The sequence below is a fragment of the Columba livia genome, chromosome 1, assembly GCF_036013475.1.
Source record: "Columba livia isolate bColLiv1 breed racing homer chromosome 1, bColLiv1.pat.W.v2, whole genome shotgun sequence".
Taxonomy (NCBI): domain Eukaryota; kingdom Metazoa; phylum Chordata; class Aves; order Columbiformes; family Columbidae; genus Columba; species Columba livia.
In genome coordinates this window covers 169,873,282-169,898,882 of record NC_088602.1, presented here as the reverse complement: position 1 = coordinate 169,898,882, position 25,601 = coordinate 169,873,282, and the positions used below count along the sequence as shown (strand labels likewise).

The 25,601-nt window shown below is 45.0% G+C and overlaps 1 protein-coding gene across 2 annotated transcripts; it reads right to left on the bottom strand.

Moving 5' to 3' along the window:
• Positions 1–93: 93 nt before the first annotated feature.
• Positions 94–24,092, bottom strand: LOC102089120 (retinoic acid-induced protein 3). 2 transcript variants are annotated; one of them, XM_021291543.2, is made up of 4 exons: positions 23,900–24,092; positions 3,219–4,204; positions 2,197–2,249; positions 94–1,466 (listed from the first exon to the last, which is right to left on the bottom strand). In XM_021291543.2, exons 2-4 carry the CDS (start codon positions 4,156–4,158, stop codon positions 1,374–1,376), a joined length of 1,086 nt encoding a protein of 361 aa, XP_021147218.2. In that variant the 5' UTR covers positions 4,159–4,204; positions 23,900–24,092; the 3' UTR covers positions 94–1,373. The 2 variants fall into 2 exon arrangements, with proteins under 2 accessions (XP_021147218.2, XP_005505473.3); XM_005505416.3 differs by lacking the exon at positions 23,900–24,092 and adding an exon at positions 6,742–6,954.
• Between the last annotated feature and the right edge of the window lie 1,509 nt (positions 24,093–25,601).

The window sequence follows — 25,601 nt, the reverse complement described above, 5'->3', positions numbered from 1 at the left end:
CCATTTTTCCCCCAGCTGCAGTCTCCAGGTGGCCTGCTTTGTTGCTGTCACCCCACCATCACATTCCAGAGGAAGAACATGTGTTTCTCCTAGTCAGACTGTTTGGGGTTTTATTAATTAAATATTCCACACACAAAATACTAAATAAATACATAGCTGCATCAGACGCTGTTGTACCATACACACCCACTTGGAGAGCAATATGTATTTATATATGAAATATCATGGAAAGCTATTTACTAAATGCAAAGCAGGCTACAGAATGATTCAGCTCTGCAGATTTGTTGCTCATCACCAGGGTGCAGTCCACACCGTGCACACACACACACATGCACACACATGCACTTGCTCACGCTCGCTCACTCCTGGGAACAAGGGTGCTCACCCTCCATAACCTGTCTGCTTGGGAAATGTTCATATTAATATCACATATACACTTGGGAGGAGGCAGATCTCCAAGGTGCATAGGGTTAAATTCCACCAGGCTATTGCAAGCAGTTGCATGGAAAAGGTTTTGTCTGCAGGGACCCACAGCCTGGTGTGGCAGGGGTGGGGAGGGAGGTATTTTGGGGTTGAGCTCCCCAAGGAGCTCAGCTGGGGCACATGGTCAAGAGCTGGAGCTGAGAGGGAGGCTGATGCTAGAGTGCAAATCAGAAAATGTGTCAGGGTAAATAGATGTAGATATTTTTGTGTCTTTAAATTTTTTTCCTGCTCTCCACTGTGGTCTCTAGGCAATGAGGAAGGGGTTGGAAGTGAAAATGAAGAAGAAAAAAGGAATAATCTTGCTTTCTCTATCTTTCTCTGTCTCACCTCTACTGATCTCTAAGAGATCCAGGCAGAGCTGGGAGTGGGCACAACAGTAACAGTGGATAGATAAGGGCATCCTTGGTCATGTGTTCATGGGTAGGCAGGAGTAGGGATGTGTAGGGCTAATGCTCCTGCTCCTGCCTTTTCTCCTGTCAGATGTGGGGTGCAGGCATACCCACAAGCTGATCAAAGCAAGTCCTGGCTGGGGTAGACCCAGTCACAGGTCCACCTGATGATCTTATTGCTGCTCTAGCCCTACAGCATTCCTGCTGAAAATAGGTCAGGACAGGTCTAGCACATTCCTCTGTCAGAAGAGAAGAGCTCTGTCCCATGGAGTAATTGGGTTAGCAGGAACAGGATGGTCAGAGCAGTGTCTGAAAGCTGTGATTGACAAATAAGAGTGGGCTACAAAGATGCCTGTTCAGGGAAAAGAGGACTCCTCTCCTTATCATCAGCATTGCCATTGTGGGTTTGACTCTCCTGTAGCATCAAGTCACTTGTCACCACATGGCCCATTCCTTGCGCCTCTGCTGACAGGGTCTTAATCTCTGCTCCCAGTAGAGCTGCTACATGGGGCCTTTCCCACCAGTGTAGTCATGGTATGGGCTTGTCCGGGCGTTGGGCCGAGGGATGGAGAAATTATTTTGGGGTTCAATGTTCTGAAAAGGAAACAAGAAAGTTTTTAGCTTTCAAAACTGGGCAGAATAGAATAGATCTTAAAACAAAACAACGAAAAAAACCAAAACCAACCAGCCAACAAACAAAAACAAAAACAAAACAAAACAAACAAAAAAAAAAATAAGGGGGGGAGAGAGAAACAGAGCTGAAGGTTTCCTGCAAATGATGTGATCGATGGGCTGTGGAAAAGGATCCTGGCAGAACAAACCAGTCATGGGGACATGTCACCAGTGGACATGTGGGACATGATGTGAGCTACTAGATCTGGCTAGGCTCTGGTATGAAGTAAGACTGGTGAACAGACATAGGGACACTCAGACTGCCCAAGCACTTTCAGTGGTAGCTGGTGGGAATACATTCAGGGCATGGGCTGGCGAAAGGAGTATGATCTCCTGAAGGGAAGGCATAGTCTGTTGCAGGAACTGTGCCCAAAGAGAAGACTTTTTACATCAAATCCAGAATATTGAAAACCACAACCTCAGACTTTGCCTTGGGTTCCTCTTGCCTCCCCATGTCCCTGGACATGTCACAGCTCCTCCCAGCCACAGGTACCTCCATGAACATGTGTCATGGTATCACCAAGCTCCATGAGAAGCACCTGTCTGCCTCCACAGAGCCTGCTCTAGGTCCATCTTTACCCCTTGTCCTTCCCTTCACCATCTGAAAAACAGCCTACATGTGGTGAAACAGGTGATGGGGGGGTGAACTTACCTTCATCTGAAAGTGAGAAGAGTATGGGTTGTAGCTGAGATCTTCTCTGTCTCCTGGGTCACAAGACAAGAGAGGGGAAAAGTTAATGAGTTAGTGTTATATTCTAGCTTGGAAATACCATGACAATGGAGACTCAGCAGCTGCTTTTAGACTGACCAAACTCTATGCAATATACAGGCAGGAATGGGTTAAAATCCATAGACAGGGGACTTATTAAGTATTTCCTTATGAAAGCAGGAATTAATAGTATTGTAAATAACAAGATGTGGGTGTCCTTGGAGTTTGGACACCTCGTTTTGCCTCACAAATACTGTCATCATCACCGGCCAAATCCCTCCCACTTGCATGCACAAGACCCCCTCTGGCTTATTCCCTGGGAAAGCACAGCCTTTCTCAGCTATTCTTTTACAAACTTGAAGGTTTGACTCCAGAGGACAAATGTGATCTCAGCAGCAGATCCATGGGGAGTGTGGCCACATCTCCTACCCATAGCTTTGAGAAGCCTTAACTGATAAAACATTTTGCTTTGTCCAAGTAGGCATGAAACTCATACTGAAATGTAAGACCTCCTTGCCTCCTTTTTGGATGATGAATTTATTTTTCAATGGATAATCAGATCCATATCAGAAATAAAAGAAATACTCTCCAAGCTATAACCTAGAGAGGTCTGAAGAGCTGAAGCGTTACTAAGAGATGAACAAAAAACTCCTGAATTTCTATATGGACTTTCTAGCCATAACAGAATCATAAGGAGTTATGTCTCAGCCCTGATACCCAATAGGTCTCCTACTCAGCTGCTCCTCCTACACATCTTTGGCTTTTGCATTGGTTCTAACTCTTTTCCCTCCTGTCTGAAGATTCATTTTAACTTGCATTTTTTCATCAGTCTGAAACTTTTTCCTACCTCTAAATTATCCATTATCTTCAAATCTTTTCTTGTAGCCCTTCTAACCCTTTTAGCTCATGAGTGGTGCATGAGTGCTTAGGGCTGGGGGACAGTGGCGCTGTTCACTTCATCATACCTTGCACAATTTCATCTTGGGTGTAGGCACGGTTGTCCACTCCAGTCGTCTGCTTTATGAGCTTGGGTTGGCAAAAGTCATTTTCTGGAGGGTAGTCCTCCAGCTTTGGAGGGGCAGTGAGGAAACAAATTTCAGGGATGATATACATTATCAGGAAGATCCATCCATTGGACACCAGAGCAATGGCCACGACAGGATCGTCCCAGCTAGGATTATTTAAAACTGTGTTGCCTTTCGTGAGCATAGTGATCCACACTACCCAAATGGCAATGGAGAACAGGACAGTGACAAAGATGTGTGCCCCATGCCTCTTCCACCTTTTGTATGAGCCACAGAATGTGAACATGGAAACCAAGAAGGTCAGAGCCATCAAGAAGAGCACATAGATCAAAAGCATGACAAAGTCTTTGTTGGTCTCCTCTGCAGTCATACTCAAAAAATCGTCTCTCTGGTTTACTAGCATGGTGACTAAGTACTCAATGCTGATCACAACTTGTACCAGGGCAAAAGAAACAATGAGGAGCAGCAATATTAGCCAGGAGAAGGGCTTTCTTCCTCTCACTAGTTTGTTGAGGTTGAAGGCATGGGTGAGGAGGCATGAGAAGCAGAGAGCAAAGATGACTCCAAACAGGAAGAAGCGAGTTGGGCGAGTCCTGGAATTGAGTTTAATGATGAAGGCAAAAGTGAGACCAAAAATGCCGAGTGTGCCTAAGAGAAAGAAGAAATAGATGGAGATCATGTGCCGCTTGTTGTTGTCTTGAACTTTACAGATGAGAGAGAAGAGCGAGCAGATGAGGAAAATGGTGACGAGGACACCAGCTGCAGCCAGTGACTCCAGGACAATCCCCCAGGCCTTCTCCACATCACAGAGCAGGTAATAGTCAGCATCGATGTTGCCGCAACCTCGGGGAGGCGATGTCGTCGTTGTCATCGTCGTCATCCTCTTGCCTTCTTGAACAACCTCCCTGTGAAATGTTTCACCAAAACTGTAGAAGAAGAAAAGACACGGGCTGTCATATCAACCACTTGGGTACTGCCAGCAGGTGGGAAAGAGAGGTGGGATAGATGTCCATCCCCACCTCACTGGGCAAGGACACTACAGTGCTAAGGACATGGGGAGGTAGAAGCAGAACCATCCTCTTATGTGGCATTGGCTCTCAGGCAAGGGCAAGCCAAGCCCCTCAGCAGGAGGCCATCCACCTTGTATGTCTTCTACACCATGCCTGGGATTGTGCAATGTCATAGGAGAATGGGGAGCAGGAAAAAGGTGAGGCGCTTTCACAAGCCTTAGCTTGATGCCCTGCAGCACAAAGACTGAGCTACCTTGTCACTTTTTTGATACAAAAGCACCTGTTAGTCATAACACAGCTTATACTCTTTTGACAAGTTCAAACAACATCAGTACCTCCTACCAGTGAGGTTCAGAGATGAGCAATACAGAACAGGAAACTCATCACTTTGTTTCTTTTCCCTCTATTACTTTCTCTGGAACACTCTTGGCTTTGGTTTATGGGTATGAATGAAGGGGAACTTAAACTGCCTTTTACTCTGCAGATAACTAAGCTGGACACTTCCAGCATATTTTTTCTCATGCCAAAATAATAGCAAATATAGGCCACCAAACATGAGCCGCAAACACATATTCCTTCTTCATGGCAGCTGCGCAACAAGAACTATCTCAAAGATCACGGTCCCCTCGCCAAGATATTGCCTTGTTCTGGCTGGAGGCCTGACATGTCAGAGCTAATGCTGTTCATTGCACAAGAAGTAACCACCACGTTACTGCTTGAGGAGTCCACAAGTCAAAGATGGACAAGGTCTTCAATGTACCCAGCACATTCCTGCTGTCTTGTCACAAGTTCAGTGCTGTCTAAGCCTGGTTTAAGCCTGTCTCGCCAGGGGATAAAAGGCTGTTTAGGTGAGCCCTGCCTGTCGCCATGGGGTATAAAGTTGCCTACTTCCTTGAGAGCCTGAAGCATGTGCAGAAACCACTACATGAGCATGTTGAGCACTTTGTGACCCATTATTCAGACACTGAGTGAGTTTAGATCCCAGGGGTCAGGTACTGCTTTCTAGGTACCAAATTGCTCAGTTAGTCTTAGGTCTCTGAAATCTACTGAACAGAAGTTTAAATACAATATTGACATGAAACATGAGGGAATCTGGCCTTAATGGTGACCCCCACACTGGAAAACCAAATGCTTTCTTTTCTGAGATACAAAGAAAAAAGTTCCTCTTGCAAAATTCAGTGTTGAGTGCTCATTATGCCATTTGCCTTCACTTTCCCCCTCCAGAACAACACACTGCTGTTATGAGGTTGGTTCTAAAACCCTTCCAATAGATTTTAGGGAGGGGAGATTGAGTCTTCAATAAATGGCAGTTGATCTAATCAAAGGATGAATGAAGGGAGAAAATATCACTGACTCACTCTGAGCCCCACATTTGCCTCAATGTGACCTGCTTATAAATGTTGGAGTAGTTTTCCAGCTTGTAACCTCACTGTGTAAAAGGAGATGTGCAGCTCTTCAAAAAGCTGTCTACAATAAAACATGAATTATGCAAATATGCAGGAATTTTGGACTCTCATGAAAATAATGGAATTGGTGAACAACACGTGGGAGTTTTTGCAAATCATCGTTCACAACATTTTGGAGATTTATGATCTCTTGTACAAACAGCTGACAGTTATCTGGACAAATGTGAGTAATAAATAACAAACCTTTCTGAAAATCTGGAGAGAAAATGCTACAATTTCAATCACAGAAGTTTACTGTTGATCAGATAAGCTTATCTATCCACAGGTCTGGGAGATACAACCTGCTGTTGAGGCAGGTGGAGAGCCAGCCTGAGACCTCAGGGCAGCACAGAGCACACCCATAGTTTTGGGTGCTTACTGCAAGTGGTACTTGCCACCCAGTCAGCTGCCACAGCCCTTGCAACAAACAGGGTGGAAAGAACATTGCCACCTTGGAAAACCGTGCCACTTGTGCTGATTTTTAGCCCCTTTACTTTTTTCCAGGGTAGATGGCCTGTGAGGCATGAACAGTCTCTACCTTGTCTCCTGGGTGAGTGTTGCCCCCCAGAAGCTGAGTTTGCTCATTCGGCACCTACACAAGGGTCTGGGATTTCCAAGGGGCTCCGCAGTCTGTGCAAGGGAACCTGTGTCACAGTCACTTCACTACTGCTGGGTCCACATCACAGCTCACCCCCAAATCATGGTTCTCACTGTAGTGATAAGTCTTCTCCCTTCAGTCTGTGCCTCCTCTCTCATTAATACTTTGTGCATAAAATATACCCATCCAGGCACAAATTTCAGATAATTTCCCAAGAAAGTCTGCCATAACTCCCCCAGCTCCAGATGGAAATTCTATGTTAGAGTCAAGGGTGGGAGGCTGTCTGTTTGCTGTGGCACCCCATGCCCCTGCTCTCCCACCCCCCCAGAGCCATGGTCCTGAACACCATCCCACCCCAGTTGTAGAACGCAGGTCCGCCCTGGATCCTGTAGGACATTGCCTTGAATTACCTTTCTGGGTCTTGCCCGGAGAAGGCAGCAGGGAGGCTCCGGCTAGAAGAGGCAACTTCCCAGTGCGCCAGTAACACAGTCACCTCTGCTCCTGTTAACCTCAGCCAAGCAGCAGCCCTGCGCTTGGCGTCCTTGGGAGCTTTAACAGCTGGAGGAGCGAGGAGGTGTGGCTGAGCACGCCTATTCCAGTTCCACCGCCTCTCCTCCCCAGCAGGACACAGTTATGAAAATACGGACCCCGCGTCAGGAAATGAAGTAAGGCCTCCTGACGTCAGCAGGGCACTCACCCTTCCATCGGGGTGGAGATGGAGCCACTGCCTGTCCCAGCTCTGGGATGGGATGGACTGAACGCTGCTCAGCCAAGCACCTGATAAGATGCTCCCCTTGCACTCCTGGCACCTGTGGGTGGGGACCGTGGCTATGAATAGCAGTGTGTCCCCTCCCTGCTCCAAGCCTTTTGTCTCTTTGCATGCTTTCTTGCCAGATAACTGCTTGCTAAGTGGAAGGCTGTGGCATGCAAATGGTTCCACAACACCTGGAGGGAGAGCAGCTGCAAGCCTGGCTCCAGAGACAGTTGCCTCAGGGCTCTTGATGGGTGCTGGGACTCCTTTCCTGAAAAGGGTAGTTTGTCTTTCCTGGTGTCTCACTCAGCCCAGCCCTGTTCTGTTCTGGCGCAGTTCTGTCTGCTTGTGAGCAATGAGTCACTTTGTCCAAATTGCTGGCCCAAATGGTTAATGAATGAAGGCCATTCCCCCTTGCTCTTCATTGTGCTTCTGGCCTGACACACCTATTGGTGCAATCCCATCCAAAGTCCCTGTACCTCCAGTGTGTTCATAACTTCATCTGTTATTTTAAATATTACTCACTGAGGGTATTTTATTATTCTGATGAAGGATTTAACATCAGGGCCTATTCACACAAAGCACTCTGTCCCTATACACAACCCCTAAGCCTGGGAATCCCTCCCGTCCTGTGGAGGTTGTGCTCCTTCCCAAAACTGTACATGCAGCTGTACATGCCTGTGCTGAGGTCTGACTGCCCATGGTTGTCTTTTCTGCATGTTAAATTTTTTTGTTTGCTCACTTCTTGTTTTGGTTTTTGGTTTTAGGGCCCCTAGCTTATTTCTGGGTGCTGATCCCTTTTGAATGTCATATGTGCAGACTGCCACAAAACACATACAAGAAAGTCCTCTCTTGCACAGTCCCTAGAAGCACATGAAGGCCTGTGGGGATGAGTGGCTCATTGCAAGGAAACGCTTGGTGCAGTCACTGCAGGGTGGGCCAGGCTGAGCCCTAGGACAGTTCCTCATGTCCTTCCTACTTACATTTCAGCATAAAATCCTGAGGCGTCTTAGGAAGAGACATGCCAGGTTTCTTTACATTAAACTAATCTTAAATTTAAAGTAGGTTCCAGGCTTAATAACCTAGCCAAGAAAGAGGCAGCTGTGAAAAATGAGAGGAATAAAGAAGGAGTGATGAAGAGGAGTTCAGGACCAGCTCAGTGGGATGCAACTTGTCTAGGAAGACATTCAAAGAAGCTTTCAAAGGTCACTGGTCATTGCCAGCCGATTTGCATCTTGTCAGAGCACATTATGGACTGCCAGCTACTTCCCTGCATTTACAGAGGCATACAAAACCCCATGGAAGGCAGTGTGTCAAATTATATCAGGTTCGGGGGAGGGGAAAAGAAGAAAAGATAAGAAGAAAAGATAAGAAGAGTAACACTGACACTTTCAGAATGCCTGAGAAATCCTTAAGAATCAGTCATCAAACACACCCTGTTCTATCAAAAGACTAATACGTGGGGTTACATTAAAAAAAAAAAAATCCCAAGTGACTTAGGAGCCCAAGTGCTGATGACTCGTGGTAGGTAGGCTGAGAAATGGCAACTGTGGCCCTCATGCTGTGCCAAAGGGTGGAGAAAAACTGCTAGTCTACATGGGTGAGTACAAACAGCATGAAGATCACACCAGAAAGGGGATACAACTGCCACCTCACTTTAGGTATGAGATGAAATTTGCATATATAGTCACCTACATTTAGATATCTGAATGTGAGATGGTATCTCAGCTCCCAAGCAGCCAAAAAGCCAGGACTGTCGCAACCGATTTGATGCAGGTGCCTATTTCTGTGTGCACTGAAGTGCTCCCAGGTGTGGTTGTCTGGATTGCCAGGATCCTCACCTTAGTTGCTTGCACATCGGCATATAGTGATGCCGCAGGGTATCCCGCCCAGCTTCCAGGGACCACTCCAGGAGCACATGGGTCTCCCACACCTCCTGTATCAGATCTGGCAGTCCTGTGCAGATGTTTTGGATACCCTCAGGCATCTCAAATCACCTTTGTAAGAGTAAATGGACTGAGTGCTGAATCTCCACTGGATATTTCACAGCTGAGATGCCCATCTTATATGTAGGTACCTAGATGTAGGTGTCCACCACACAGATTTCACTCTCACAGAATCACAGAACGTTAGGGATCGGAAGGGACCTCAAAAGATCATCTAGTCCAATCCCTCTGCTGGAGCAGGAACACCTGGGTGAGTTTACACAGGAAGGTGTCCAGGTGGGTTTTGAATGTCTCCAGAGTAGAAGACTCCACAACCTCCCTGGGCAGCCTGTTCCAGTGGTCTGTTACCCTCACTGAGAAGTTTCTTCTCAAATTTAAGTGGAACCTCTTGTGTTCCAGTTTACACACATTGCCCCTTGTCTTATCATTGGTTGTCACCAAGAAGAGCCTGGCTCCATCCTTTTGACACTCACCCTTTACATATTTGTAAACATTAATGAGGTCACCACTCAGTCTCCTCTTCTCCAAGCTAAAGAGATCCAGCTCCCTCAGCCTTTCCTCATAAGGGAGATGCTCTACTCCCTTGATCATGTTTGTTGCCCTGCTGCATCAGCATAGACAAATAGTCCATTGAAGGTACTTTAGCTCAGTCATCAGCACACAGATGGTATACAAGATACAAGAGCGTGGGAAACTACCCTTCTGGGACATCAGCTCACACTGATTAACCCAGAGGATTTCAAATGGTCCTAGGCACCAGTGTGTCAATTGAATTGACTCCTAGATATCTACCCTGTTTCCCTGAAAATAAGACAGGGTCTTATTTTTGCTCCAAAAGATGCTTAATTTTTTTTACATATATAGCTACCTGAACACTATTTAAACTGACTTTTCTAATGAACTGTAACTAAGGCTTATTTTTGGAGAAGAGCTTATATTTCAAGCAACCTCAAAAATCCTAAAAAATCATGCTAGGGCTTATTTTTGGGGAAACAGGGTACAGAGCAGAATTCCTTCATCAGAGGCAGTCATCTGGATTGCCACTATAGCTGGTGGAAAGAGGCACTTCCAGTGGAGTTGCAGTTGACTTGCTTCATGACTAACCAAATCGCCCCTGAGAAGTACCTGTTTCTCTCCAACAGAGGTGAAGGGAGACAAAATAATGAATTCAGATACAGACCTTTACACTTGTCAGCTGAATTGCATAGCAAGTCTCCAAAATAAATTCAACACAGTCGAGTAGCAAAATGCTGATAACATTGGGTGGGGGGCTGCTGGTAGCAAAGCAGCTTGCTTTGGCCATACTGCAGCCCCAGAGAGGCAAGCTGACTGCTGGTGAATGGGAAGGAGCAGTGGCTATGGCTGACAAGGAGAGGCAGGGATGGCAGCAGGGACTGATGCCTTCAGGCAGCAGTTACCCACACTTCCCCTTCCAGTTTTCAGGCAGCAGGATGAGGTGGAGGAGGAGGGCTGGACTCTCCCTTTGTGTCAGCTCTGCTCCTTTCCTCTTCTTGTCACTGGCATTGCCTGGCCCTGCTCCCTCCTGTGGGATGCCAATGCCCAGTGCTGCCCACGCTGTCACTGGCCAGCCCTGCAACACTGGAGGCAGTGTTGTAGGGCTGAGCCTTCAGCAAAGGGCAGAGCACTGCAGTCCCTCTCAGCTCAGCCAGGTCTGGGGGAGAGAGCACATCTGTGAGGTTCAGGGGCTTAGTATTTTTTATTAAGACAAGTAATAAAGCACGTAGACGACTGGGGAGAGACGGTGCTTGGCGCTCTGGAATGTGTCTAAATAACATGTTTATTTTTGGTCACTGATATTGGCTGTGTTGTGAATATCCTTGTGTCATTCCTTCTGCTTAGCTACCTGTGCAGTACATCGGTAACACGAGAACAGCCTCACTCCCTGAGAAATGCCCCCTGCCAGCACTTATCACAGTCATACTGAGCTAACATTACAGCAGCCTCCGCCCTGTCCTGCCCCATCAATTTCCTTCATCTTTCAATATGTTAGAGGTATAAACATTATGACACCCTTGGAAACAACGTGGCACAGAGGTGACAGGTCCTCAGTCCAGGCAGCCGGCTTGGAGCACCTCTGCCTTGGAGAGGAGGAAAGACAAGGGCAGGTGAGGGTCATTTCTGTAGAGGGACAAGTGGCACCTCTGCATAGCACTGGGCTTTTTCCTGAGGGACCTGTCCCTGAATCCCCTGTGTTGTGGTTCTGAAAGCATGTATCCAAAGATTAGCAAAAACCTCATCTAAGGCTCAAATCCTTTTCCATTGGAAATGAAAGGTGTGGAAACAAAAAGTAAATGTTTTCTAAAAAATACTGCAAAAAAACCTCTCATACTGGTGTCCTTCAGAGCTGTTACTTCTCTCTGTGGCCATTAGCTCTTCTAAACCGCATGCTGTGCTCCTTGCCATTTTCATTTCCAGATACTAAATAAACATTTCCAGTATGTAACAGTGATGCGCTTCGTTGCCAGGGACTGCTGATTGCTGCCTCCGAAGGAAGCTTCCTTCTTCAAATGAGTAGGTTTTGGCCAACCCCTTTTTCTTCCTGGCTCCTAAATGCCCTTATTTCTGTTACAGAGTGATTATTTACCAGGAGGTGGAGAGATTTGGGCAAGAAAAGGGCAAGGAGACTTGTTAAAATATTGAAATCTGTGTTTCCGAGTATGTCCTATAAACAGAGACCTTAAAATCTGTGAATTGTCTGCCAGAGCATCTCTAATTGGTGAGAAGACCCTGCTTCTGGAAATGTAATAGAAATAGGCTTGCTGGTCCTGCACTAGGAGCACAATGTTCTGCTGTGCTGCAAACGGGATCATTTCTGTATGCAATCCTAGGTACAGCCAGCCTAGTACCTGGAAACCTAGAGACAGGGTGTGGTTCCTGGAGCACCTGCCAAAACTGTCCCGAGTTCAGGCCTTAGACTTGCTCCTGTCCCACAGGGGCAGGTGTCACACTGTCTTTCATACTGCTCAAGTGTGGAAGGTGGAGCAAGAACAGGCAGAAATAAGTGGAAAGCAGCTAAGAGCACCTGTGGCTGTTGAACACTTTGTCTAAGAAGAGGTTTTCTCATGTAACAAAACTGGAGCTCTTGAAGGTTATGAGCAAGTTAAAAAGAAATAGATTTATTACATCCTTTAGGGCTTTCAACAGCATGCTGATATGACAACTGAGCAACTCCTCTAGATGTAGTTTCCTGGAGGTATCCTGTGCCTATCTACTTACCAGAGCAGCTAAGAAGGTTCCAGTCTTCCTTTATGGCATTAACCTCACCTGATTTCATGCTGATGTGTTCCTAAAACAGCAAGTTGCACTGATGGATGAGAGTGCATTGTATGTACACAGATGTTTGTGGATAAGTGTATAACTCTCAGGAAACAATGGATCTGAAAACATACCAACTGGTGGAGGTGTTGCTTGATAGCCCCAGAAAGGAAGACATGCCAAGGGAGATCCAGGAGTACCTGTATTTCCTCTCTCCCAGCAAGGCTGTCACCAAAGCTGGGGAAATGATTTAGGAGAGAGGGGATGTCTGGTGGCATCTTTAGCTGGTGAAACCTGATAGAGAGACTTACAGCAAAACACTCAAGGAGGAGCCAACCTTTGTTTTCCCTGTGTGCCAGTCCTTGCTTTGGTACCCTTGCCCGGCATCTAATGGCATTCCTTTCGGTATTGCTTGTCCACTGTGCCTGGAGCAGTTTTTCTTTTTCTCTCCCCTTCCACTCCACACTGCGGGGCTGAGAAGAATGGGTGAGATTCTTGCTGAGTGAGGATTAGGCACTCTCTTGCATGGCTGGCTGCTGGCAATAGATGTTCTGAGACAGCCATCCTGCCCTGGAGTCTGAGGCTGATTTCTCCTGCCAGCAGCATCTTGGGTAAGAAGCTCTGTAGAGGACTGCTGCTGTGCCAGAAGCATTCCTGGGAATCAGGTTGCGCACAAAATCTCCCTTCTCAATGATACAGAAAATTCTGCTGTACTGCTCCTGGATCAAACACCACTGCAATGACACAAAGCAAAGCTGAGATCCAACATAAATCACTCCTCCCTTTCAGACTTCACCAGAAAAAAAAAAAAAAAAAGTGTTCATAAATTTTGTTTTTCTTTTTATCAACAAGCTTCATGTTGGTACAGATCTGTGTGTGTTGCCACACAGCATAAAAGCTGGCATAAACTCAATATTGTCTGTCCTGGCTAAATTATCAAAAATACAATTGTATTTACATATTTAATCTTAATCAGACACACCCTATTGAACAATATGGCTGTACCCAACTCTGTTACTGACTGCAGAACTACAGCTTACTGACAGCTACTGACTACAGAACTACAGTTTTGGTCAATATGTGCTATCCAATGAAGACTAATCATTAATCAATGCTGTGAGTTTTCTTGAAGGAAATGGATGGTGGGGGAGAAAAATATAAGGAATAATTGTGAGGTAAGGTCAAGTAATTGAGTTCACAGCCTATTACTCCTGAATATTTTCTTGCTGTCTAGAAGAAGTCCCCAAGGCAGGCAGCTCTTGATCTCTGGGTGCCACAAATCCCAGTGTTACCTCTTGGAGCTGGAGAACTACTGAGGAGTCATGTAGGTCCCTGGTAAACCCAGTCAGGCTTCAAGGAAATGTAACTGAGGAACATGATAACACACAAAGCTTTGGTGCTAGCCCTGATAAAAAAATGTCTTACTACATTCCTGAGAGAAGGAACTTTTTTTCCACAGAGTTTCATCTTCTGGGGTGTCAGCTGCTTGGTGGCAAAGCTCAGGCAGACAGAGGTGGGGGCTTCTAGCCACAGACACAGCCTTTTCCCAGCAGCCACAGGCATTACAGCCTGTGCGTCCCTGTGATTTCAGGAGAGATCATCTGTATTCCTCTGGGCTTGAGTTGGAGACTGCTGGAAGTGCCATGCCAGTGCTGATCTGGCAGAAATGCCAGTGAGTAATAGTTGCCAGGTTATAACTATAAATAGTTTATAAGGCCAACGCCTCAGTTCTGCTTGCTAGTTCACCCTAGATAAAATTTGTTGCACTACCATGTTTATATATAAACATAAGAACTCCTCAGATGACTTTCAGGGCAGCCCAAGACCTCATGTCAGCAGCCATTAGGGGAGTTTCATCTCAGCCCATGCTACCTTCCCCAGCTCAGTGTACGTGTACCAAAAAGGCTGATGGAGCCTTGCAAACATTCAAAGATGGGATGGGAATAAATCAGAATACGCAATTCTTCAGGGTAGGGCTAGGGCCATGCTTTCAGCATGCACAACATGCCTTTTCACTCAAATCCTCAAGTCTCTTCTCCCTTTGGCAACCCAGGAGCCATGGGAATTGCTCTGCAGACAGCAGCAGCCTAGAAGCACTCGGTTTCTGGCACAGGTAGATGGTGTGCCCTGGGAGCCTGGAGGTCAGGTGCTCCTCAGGCATGCACAGATGGCAGTGGGTCACACCATGGCAGGGGGAATGCAGGTGGTAGCCTAGGACACTCAAGCTGGGTGGAGGTTATGGCACTAGCTGGGCAACAGAACTTGGTGCCCTTCATGTAAGAGGCCAGCACATTACTGGGTACCTTTCTTTGACTTGGCACAAGAAAACACATACAGGCCTCCTTCTACCACTTCTTCCATCATGTACATTAAGGTGAATGGGTTGCTCTTCTAATTTCAAGGAGAACATGGGCACATAAGTGTCCTGATGCTGCCTCACTAGAGGCCCAGGACTGCAGTTAAGCTCGTCACTCCTCCCACCAAAATCCTTTCTTAAGTGATTCTCTAAGTTCAATATTTGTCAGCAGCGATCAGTTGTTGCATCAACACGAAGGCCTTTCCAGTTTCCTCCTGTCATACATGCTCATCACAACTGATGCTTGATGACATCTCAAACTTCCTAATATCACCAGTGACATTAAACTCCCTAAGGGACATAACAATGTCCATTTGGTGTACGTCTGCTGCACCTGGTAGTTAAGCGGCATAAAAATCTATGACATAATGATACACATTCAAATACCTGTACTTAGGGAAAATGAGGGTGGAAACAGTGCCTTACTCTATCTGCTTGACTAAGGCAGAAATTTAAATGGGTGTGTTTAAGAAGTCTGATAGCATTCCTGCTCCAGCTGCTTGCGTCTGTAAATTGATGCATCTCTTTGCAGTTTCTGACTGATCTGGGTGGGCACATCACCACACACAAACACACATACTTGTGTGCAAGCACACACACACAGCAGCCTGGTCGCACCCAGGCAGGCACTGCCTGCCACGCTTTTGTTTCTGTTGCAATATCTATTAAAACTAGTTAAAAATGTTGGACTTGCAAGTTGTGAATTGGTGAAAGTGGTAGCCAGCAGGTTGAGGTAGAGAGAGGGTAGCTGCAAGCCAGGAGAACTACTGAAAACAGTTTTCCACAGAAAATTAACTGCAGGATGTTTAGCACGTGCTGCACTGTGATAGGACACCTCTGCTTTCTTTGTGAAACCAGATTTGAAAGATCTGCACTCCTTAAATGTTGTCTAGTTGACTGGGTGCGCTTTCTAAAGATGGAGCACTTGAGGCCATAGATTTGAATCCTAGCCAGGGAGATTAAGTACTTGAGAACTGAAGCTGAGGCCCTAATGTAATCCATTTCATTATTTTCTCTTTAATTCTATGGCAATAAAGAGTGGAAATCTCAAAGGGAGAGTTGGCTGGAAAATGCAGCCTGTGCATAAAACTCCTACTGTTATTAAGTCTTCTGATCAATGCAAAAAAAAAAAAAAATAACTCTTCTAATATGCAGTCATAAACACAGTCACATATATACAGATGAACACACTTTTCCTCACTCCTGTAGCAAAAAATCCATTATTCCATTGAAAGTTCAAATGGAAATTTCCACTAATGATTCAGACCAGCTGGTAAGACTCAAAGTGTCTCTTGATCTGCTGCTGGGATAATTTCTGTGTCTCATCTCACACCTTCGTTTAACTTCTCTCGTGATTTCAAATAGGACTGTGGGGACATCTGCGATCTCATTTGATGGCCACTAAAGAGATTGTAAACTTGCCACGTTTGCACAGATCTAAACAAGCAGTGATGCTGGGTTAGAAAAGAGCATTACACTGTCAAATGTGAAGTAGAAACTTCTGTACTCCAGAAACTTCCAGCCTGGATGCTGTGCTGGGAGGAGGTAAGGTCTGAACTATACAGAAAATAAAGCCGATTACTAAGTCTCTGACATTGATTGTTTTTCTTCCAACCTTCCTGACAAGCTAGGGAGAAGAATGTCAATGTGCAGCCATTGTTAGTAGCCAAATGAAGAGGACTTGGTTGGAAGGAAGGTTTACAAAGCTTCTGTCTTGCCCTATGGAGAGAAAGAGAGCATGTGCTTCAATTTGGACCAGTAACCTCAACCTAAGGAGCCCCTTTCTGCCCCTGCTGTGCTCCTCTCCTCCCACTTAGCTGGTCCCTGGGTGGGAAGGACCAGCAAGCTCTCCCATGGGAAGGCCCTGCACTCCCTGCTGCTCTCCAGACCCAGCATCCCTGGCTGTTTTGCTTGGTAAACAAAAGTGACACCCTCTAAGTGACCGCCACGACCCAGGAAAGGGTTTAATTGCCAATTAACCTCTTTAGAAATGCAAATGAAGCTTCACCTAATCATATGACCAATCCAGGAAAGCTTCAGAGATGAGAGATGACTCTTGGTGTGTGCATGACATGGCAAAGGAAAGCTTCAGCCTCCCCACAGCAGGTTCTTCTCCTCTTGCTGGGTTGTTGCATTGCCTGATAATCCCTTCTTTGTTCATTATTAACAAACTGCCATAACAGACTTTCATTTGCAGTAACGAAATACCAACTGGCACATAAGCAGCTCTCCCCAAAAGGCTATAAAATGCTTTTTCCAGGAATCCCTGGCTGCAGACGGAATCTCACCCCAGGGTAAAACCTAGCAACTGCTGGGCACCAGACAGTGCTGCTACATTTCAGCAAGCACACAGTACCCCATCTCCAGGACCTGCAGGGAGGTTCATTTAATCAGACAGAAAATTCATTGCCTTTGTGCTCACATTTTAAAAGGCAAAAGGAACCACTGCAAATTTGGGCTCTGACTTACTGCTTGGCACACAGCACATCACATCATGTGTGGGATAAACTAAGGTATATTCTTGAAAAAAAAAAAAAGGAAAAAAAAAAGCCTATGCTGTATGTGAATGAAGGGATCTCACATGTGCTATGGATTTGAGCAATATTATTGCTACCTCCAAGGACTTCATCAAGTTACAGGGCCGTGATATACATAGGGGTTGAAGATACCATAAGATCTTACATTACATGGGGTTAGCTTTTCCTCAACCAGAACTGAACTGACACAGTAGATCTGAAGCTGTGTTGAACTGGAACTGAACTAAGGCAACTTCAGTTCTTAACTGACAACTCAAACAAGAACTAAATCCAACCTATAATGATTCACCTGCCTGATCAGCACTGTGGTTTTACTAGTGGTAAAGACAAAGGAAAGTGAAGATTCACGTGCATGATTCTGCCAAATGAAACAGACATTCTGGATGGATTACATGACTGTCTGGCTTCTTTAGCAAACAGAGCATCTGTTGCATTCCTGTTCCAATTAAAAAAAATGTCTGGTATTACGTAACAGTTGATAATCCCCAATCTCCGGAGTGGTTAATCTAGATTTACACATGGTTAAAACCTCCACTGGCCAATTGAAATCTGACTTTCCTAACTACTCATTTACAATCATCAAGCAAAGAAATGACATTGTTTAAGTCTGTTACTGGTTACAATGTATTGTAACCTTCCAGGACGGCACAACATTTTGACAGGCTTGCCCTAGATCTAATCATCCTTCCCTATACTCATCAAAAGGATTTAAGACAAATACAATTGCGTTGAAATAAGTTGTTGAATATAAATGAACCGTCTCTTCCTAACAGGCAATCCTACAATATTAAGCAACAAGAGACTTGCCCATATCTCCCAGCAGAATCTTCATTGCTTTCTATCATTTACCTCATTGCTTTGTAGGACTAGTTACATTTATACAGTCCTAAAATTACTTTTGGCCCTCTGAAGGCAACTGCAAGACTGATGTGGCCCCCAGTGAAAATGAGTTTGACACCCCTGTTCTAGAACATCTGTGAATGCAGATCCCAGTCAGTCCCCAAATGGCTGAGGTGGGATATGCCTGCAGGTGTGCAATGGAGGGATCTCCACCCGCACAGGGGCTGTAGTAGCCTCCTCTGGCAAGAGGTTTCAAAGCACAGAGGTGTCTCCTAAAATGACATCAAGTCTAGGAGAGCCATGGGTGAACTGCTGAGGCAGCTCATGTCTCCCCTGCACACTGAAAAACACAAGGAAGACAGCACTGGAAGCAAACAGCTTGTGCAGACACCTGTCCATCAGCTAGGAGAAGAGCCTGCAGGACCATATTGCAATGCAGCATGAACAGCAAAGCAAAGAACCAGCCTTTGGCCTGTTTAGGGACCTGGTTGCAGGCTGCTTGATGGGGCGAGGATGGGAAGAGGTGAGCAGGGCAGAGTGCAGAAGGTGCTTAGAAAAGGGGATGCATGCACGAGACCTACTTGGTGAAGGCTGGGAATCAGACACATAGGAATGGCTAAAGGTTTGGGGAGAAGATGAGACAACCCAAAACAAGCACCAAATAATGGAAGGTTAATAATGCAACACATCCTGGGGCATGCTAAGCACAAGGAAATCTTGCTTGGAGAGGATCTCAGCAGAAGTCAGCAAGACTGTGCCAGCTGCAGGAGTTGAGCACAGTGTTGCCAGTTAAGTATATGAAGGGAGGCCTTGGCTGATGTTTTCAAAGGAGTAAGTCAGTCCATGCAGAGGCCTGAAGGCAGGGAGGGAGGCTGCAGCCAGGCACTGGTGGGTGGAAGGAGTACCCTGCACCAGGCCATGCAGGGAGATTCCCTCTCCCTCAGCCACAGGAGAGGTGGCTCCCAGCTACGTGCCCCTGGAGACATCACTGCCCCAAGATCTCCGTCACTGAATGCTTCCAAAGGTTAGTGGAGTCCCTCAGTCACCTTTATCTGATCAAATTATGGGAGTGGACTGGGGAATGATGTAATTCCACAGACAATGCGGAAGAGCAAGAAAGATGCAAACTCTGCCTACCTGGGCAGCAAGATTTTGCTGACGTGCTGAGCAGACAGGTTAACCTACTCTGCTGTACCAGTACAGCCATGTATGTCAGTCAGTCCTGGCTCCTGCTGCGGAGCTCAGCCCATTGCCCAGTTTAGTCACAGAGAAAAGACTGCTGGCTCATGCAGGACCTGGGCCAGTGCACAAGCTCACAAGCTGTTTCCTTCTACCCAGGATTCATTTTAAGGCTCAGCACAGCTTCTGGTGCGGTTATCTCACTTTAGGCAAAGCAGGCAGAAACTGACATATTTGTCCCATCACTGTGCAGGCCAAGGAGATGAGAGTCCAGATCACAGAAGGCACTTTAAGGCAAGGTCACCCAACCATTTTTACTTTAGATCTCTACTTGTCAAAGGTCTTTCCCCGCCGAGAGAGATAACACCTTCCTGCAACCTCTCATTCATGCGTAGAGGGACTTCTCCCCCATCAGTCTTCCTCTTTATCCCTATATCTTCACATGCCAATAACTACTGCAAAGACATCATCCTATTTTTGGATGTTGAGCCACAAACTCTTTGAGGCAGAAAAGCATCTACCCCCTGTGCATTTTCTGTGCTACCCATGTCAATTAGTAATACACGGTTTTATAGTTCTCAGGTGATCACACAAGCAAAGGGCTGGCATGGCTTTCACCAGGAGGCTGCCCTGGCCCCAGCAGGAGTGGTTAAAGAACATGGCAAAGGAGGAGAGCTCTCAAAGTTTTTATCTGTGTGTCTGGCTTGGCACAGGACAAGTGAACACTGCTGGTTCAGAGGCTTTGCCTTCCTCTCCAAGAAAGAACAGAGCAATTAGTTTTGTTGTCTTTAAAGAAAAACAACAAACCAAACACACACAAAACAAACAAAACAAAACACACACACACAAAACAAACTAACAAACAAACAAAAACACACAAAAAACTCAAAACCTTATTTAATGTGTAAGATACAGAAATAAAGACACTTAACAAAAATTTCATTTATACTATGCCCTCCAGCAAGCTGCCCTCCCATTGCACAACAGGTTTATCAACAGAAGGAGGCTAACAGGGCCCTGCACTAGCCACATCTTCCTCTACATCTCCTGCTTGTACTGAATTCAAGAGACTCACAACTGTCTCCTATAGGGTTTTCAAAGGAACACGGCAGGCACACACTCACAAACAGTCCACGCAAATACAAGACCAAGACCAGTAACAGCAATTCTCTTTCCACCAGCTTAACACAACCCTGATGGAGAGGGAGATTCCTCACGAATCACAAAGAGCTGTTCATCAGCGAGACTGGATGACAGCATCTGACCTGTAAAAGCAGTGCTGGCATTTTCAAAGACGAGAGGTAGCCTGGCATTTAGAGGATGGATCTTCAAGAAGTCATCCTTTGAACTAGATAGAGGCAGAGTAGCTGGAGTAAAAGTCATCATATCTGAGTGGGAGTGTTAGAAGAACTAAAGAGACACAAACCACTAGCATGCTTCAGAAGAAATAGCTCTCTAACACACTCAGCTGAGATGAGCCAGTCTTAGAGAGAGAGCAGACAAGCAAATACGTTTCTTACATTTCTTCCATAGATCTTTTATAAACATTTGTCACTGTGTTATCTATTTTAGAGAGCATAACCAATACTTTTTTCTGCGATTTATCTAAACTTTTATTGAAAATTGGAAAGGAAATTCTGGGATTCCTAGTTAATACTAAAACAATTTTAACAACAGGTGGAGAGAGCCTAAACTATGATACACATGCATGACTTCAGTGTATTCAAAGAAAAATAGCCCATAGCTCTACAAAACCCTTAAGAGGCATCTCAAGATCCGCAATTGCAGGGATAGAAAGCTGATTCTGCTCAAGCTCTGTCAAATGAGTCTGCTAGGCTGTCTGCTTCATATTGTTGACTGTGTTTGAAGAAGACTAGTCCTTAAAAAAACAAAGAGAGCCTCTGACATGCACCAAGATAAAGGCTTAAGACACCTGTAAGCATGGGCAGCAGTAATAGGAAATCACTCACTAAAGGCAAATTTATCATTCTGATTACATATTGAGAGAAAAGAAGTATTACTTTCCTCCTGATGATACATCAAGCACAAAAGCTGGCAAGGACAGATCAGGTTTGGTATCTCCTGTTATAAATTCCCTTCAACTAAGCTACAATAAAGACAGCAGAAGACTAAGTATATCAAATTACATGCTTGGCTGGGGTAACTTGATTTCTGTTGCTTTAAATAAAATTGAATGAGCCTCCACACATTCTCTCCCAGGCTTGCTCCACAAATCCTGGGCCCCCTTACATTTCTACTGAAGGAAAGAAGGTACTTTTGTGACTCCAACTGTCTTTGTGCAAAAGACTTTTACCTACACCAAAGCCAAGAAATTTCATTTTTAGTCCTGTTCATGGCATACAAAGAACCACACAAAGGAATCATTTTCTTCTGGAAAGCCAGCACAACCCAAGCAATTCAACCTTATAAGGCAACCCTCCTCTAACCCAGACAGACAACTTGCAGAACAACTTTTACTATTTGCCTTTCTTTACACAGAGATGTGTTTTGTGGGTGAAAGGCCTGAGGAGGATTAAAGGGGACTTAAGTCAGTCCAAATAGGAAATGTGTAAAAAAAAATGCCTTCCTCGATAATATCAAATAGGTAGATGGAAGTGATGGACAGATGGAACAGTCTCTGCGAGAGGCCTCTCAATGGGGTTCTTTTTCTGCCTTTGCTAGGACTTGAATGGAAGACAAAACATTTTCCCCTTTTTTGCACAGAAAGCCCGCATTGCCTTCCCTTTGCTCCAAAACCCTTAGCGACCACCAAGCCCAAGAGAAGGCAGAAACTTCTGACAGATTCCTACCCCTAGACTTTGTTTGAGGGAGAGGCAACATAGTAGCATTTACACCTCTGCAACAATGAGGATTCTCCAGCAGAGAAGGCAAAGATAAAAATGGTACTCTTCCCTTTGGGCATGCAAAATTACCCCGTGTTAACCTCTAGTAAACACAGCTTCAGGCTTCTAGATGCTTCCCTGAAAAAGCTCTGAACAAGCTCCAAAGGCATCCGCCCTTCCCTGAGTACCTACAATGTCAATAGCTGAAGCCTGCAGAGTGCCACTGTCTCCTATTGCACAACTGGGCACGACCTTGGCTCAGTCCAACACACGTCCTACCATGAAACATGACATATACTTGATCATCATGTTCAGGAAGGCATGTGTCCTGGGTGGGCATTGGAAGCTGAGTCAAAGCGCTATTATCATCATAAGTTCCCATTCCTGAAGGGTCCTCAGGAAGAGGCAGAGCACTGGAGGCATGGCTGTATTTATCCCTGCACCAGAGAGCAAGCAACCATTCTCATTTCTTAGGTGCAAGAGGAATGAAACTTCCTTAGTTCTCCTTTTTAAATATTGTTATTCTGAAGGAGTTTTCATTGTCAGACCAGGAAATAAAAAAGCCATTTGAAGACTCAGAAAGAGTCTTAACTTCCTTTTTTTTTTTTTTTTTTTAATGATCTCAGGAGTTAACCTGTCAGAAAGTCATATTCTGATTCATGTTTACACAGTGACAGTACTTTTCCCCAAAAAACTCTACTGGTAAGTGCATAAACAAGAGCAGTAAAATTCAGAATGACTACATGGACTACTTCTGGCATCAAAGCTGGATTTTTACAGCATTTGCTTTGCAAAATTTACAGGAATGAATTGCTCACTTGAATGTTTACAGAAGCTTCTCACATGCCATTGCAGGCAAACCACAACTTCACATTTATACAACATCAAAATACTTGGTAAATGCCTGTGTCTCTTTTCACAGGTCATGCTATCAATTCCATTCCTTCTTAAGTACTTCCAAGGGCTTTTAAGTATGTTGGATGTTTTCCTATTTCTATGCTTGGCTAAACTAGGAATGTTTACTAATTTCAGTCCTGCTTTGTAAACTAAGGCCCTCCAGATTCCAAATCACTTCTTACTCTGCGAGTTCCCTCCTAAACTGAGCCTCTTCTCAGCACAAGTTAATGTGTTTCTATGAAGTCAGCATACTAAGCTCTCCCCCTTGGCGATCTCTACTTTTTTAGGGAGGGGGGAAGGTGGGCTGCCAGCTCCTTAGGACAAGCTGTGTCCCTTGTGATTATTTTCAGCAGACTTATGTTCAGCCTGCTACCACAAAAAAAAAAAAAAAAAAAAAACAAAAAAAAAAAAAAAAAACAACCCAAACCCAAAAAACCTGGATTCCCCACTCTGGTTCCCAGTTGTGCTTTCCTGCTCATGTCTTCCCTTGCAGCCCCTGGGTAGCAGGTGCATGGCACTGGGGAACTGAGATGGCCAAATCCATTTCAGACAGGGCAGCTAAGCCCAGCTTCTGCTCTGGACCACTCTGTGGTTGCAAAGACTGCTATCCACACTTGAAGTCAATTATTGACACTGACATCAATGTTTTACTCCTCCAAAGGATCGTCCCACTTCTCCTAGCTCTAGATAATTTAAATGAAAGACACTATATCCCCATTCTTTACTGCCTATGCAGTATTAAAAACCAAGACTACAAAACATTATTTAAAATACATATTACAAGTATATAAACAATCACTTCTCATTATGGACTTGGGAAGCGCAGAATAATTTCAAAACACAAACATCCCCACCGAACATCTTTCAAAAACACAGCTTTTGTCGAAACTTCACTTGAGTTTCAGCCGCAAAAAAATGAGAGGTTGTGTTAGCCCAACCTTACCTTACGTCACACTGAAGTTAATCCTCCACTTTAGCTCCTTGCTGTGCAGAGAGGCGTGCTTCAGAACTGTCCCTTAAGAGTCCTCCTGACTGAACAAACACGCTGCCATCAGTTGTTGTACAAAAGTATGCAGCCACACACATACCAGTGCAGGTATTTTCTGAACTTTTATGCAGAGAAAGACAGGTCTCACTCCATTCTTTTCCCCTCATGTTTCATTAGATCAGCTACAGATCTTGCTTTAGCCTGGCTACAAATTCTGTTTTGACCAAATGTATCTTCAGACACTCCCTATTCCACTTCAGTTATACAAACACACTCTGACCAAGCCCTCATGGCATAGTCACTGTAAGAATCTCTTTCCTGCCCCTCCAACCCATTGAAGTATTTTTAGTTGAAATTGAACACACATACCTGTGGCAGGTGAGGCACCAGTGAGAATATGTGGGTGTGGTGAAACCCTTGCTTTTCTAGTGCCAAGTGTTTCTACAGTTCATAATTCCAAATCAAGGGAGGTGGCCAGCTGTCTAGGAGTCTCTCATCTCCAAGGACATTCTACACCCTTTTACAAGGAGCAACTCTACTTCTCTGTTACTCTCGGAACTGCAGAGAAAGGATAGAGAATCTTTGATCCTGTCAAAGGGCAAGACAGACCCCCTCTGCTGTTGCAGCCTTCCACACTTGAAAGACTGCAGAAAGATGCCAGTGACTCTACCAGTCTATTAAAGAAAGCCTCACACTACTTCTGAAAGGAATGATGCTGCCCTACATACACCCCCAGCAATAAAATGGCCCTTCATATCACTTGACAAGACTGGTTCAGGGTTGACTCTGCATGCCACCTGTTACATAGCTGGGAATAACACTGAGAGGTTTTCCTGAGCCTCAGTAGCCTCAGAGGGTTTTAACCTTCATTTGCTGATGGTGCAACCAACCCTGTCTTGCTCGTGAGGTGTAAGAAATGTTGCTCAAGCATCCAGCAGGACAGATCAGTCAGGAGAGTTCCCATGCTCCACAGGGAACAATCATTTGCATCTCCACCCATACACCCACTCATTTTCTTCCTCTCCTTCTGGTGCATTCTAGGGCTATTTCCTCTTACTTGTAGGGATTCCTGCCAAAGGGCCCTGTAGAATTAACATGTTCTCATTATGGGGCTTCCAACCCTGCCTCTCAGCACTAGGACCCACAGAAGATGCAAACTCTTTCTGCTTCATAAGAATGCTTTTAGCAGTCAACACACTTAAGATCTGCACCCTTACCTATCTACAACTGATCTTAGACTGTTTTAGACCTATCAGACCTGAAGATGAGTATTTGGGAGACTTAAGTAAATTGCTGAAAAAAAAAAAAAGAAAAAAGGACAAAGTAAGTACTCTGTCACTCTTCTCACACCAGAGTATGTTTGTTCCTTAAGACAGAGCTGTTTTAAATAAAAAAACAAAAACAAAACATGTTTCCCTGTTAAAGATAATGTGTTTTTTGTAATTTTGCAAAATGTGCTACCCCAAAAGTATAAAAAAGAGCATTCTGACCAACATACACACATATATCAGATTTACGCTGACACTATGAAGTAACCATCATGCTCACCTTGACTACTGCAGTAGTCTCTGCTTTCCGTTTAGAAAAAGAATTTCCATTTAGAAAAAATAATTTGAGCATTGTTTTCATGTAGCAGAAAATCTAGTGTATGAGTGGT

Excerpts from the sequence above, each read along its gene's own strand:
- LOC102089120 (XM_021291543.2), bottom strand. The coding sequence starts at position 4,158 with ATGACGACGATGACAACGACGACATCGCCTCCCCGAGGTTGCGGCAAC. Across the intron at positions 2,250-3,218 it reads CCAAGATGAAATTGTGCAAG|GAGACAGAGAAGATCTCAGC; the intron begins GTATGATGAAGT and ends CTTGTGACCCAG. Across the intron at positions 1,467-2,196 it reads CTTCTCACTTTCAGATGAAG|AACATTGAACCCCAAAATAA; the intron begins GTAAGTTCACCC and ends TTTCCTTTTCAG.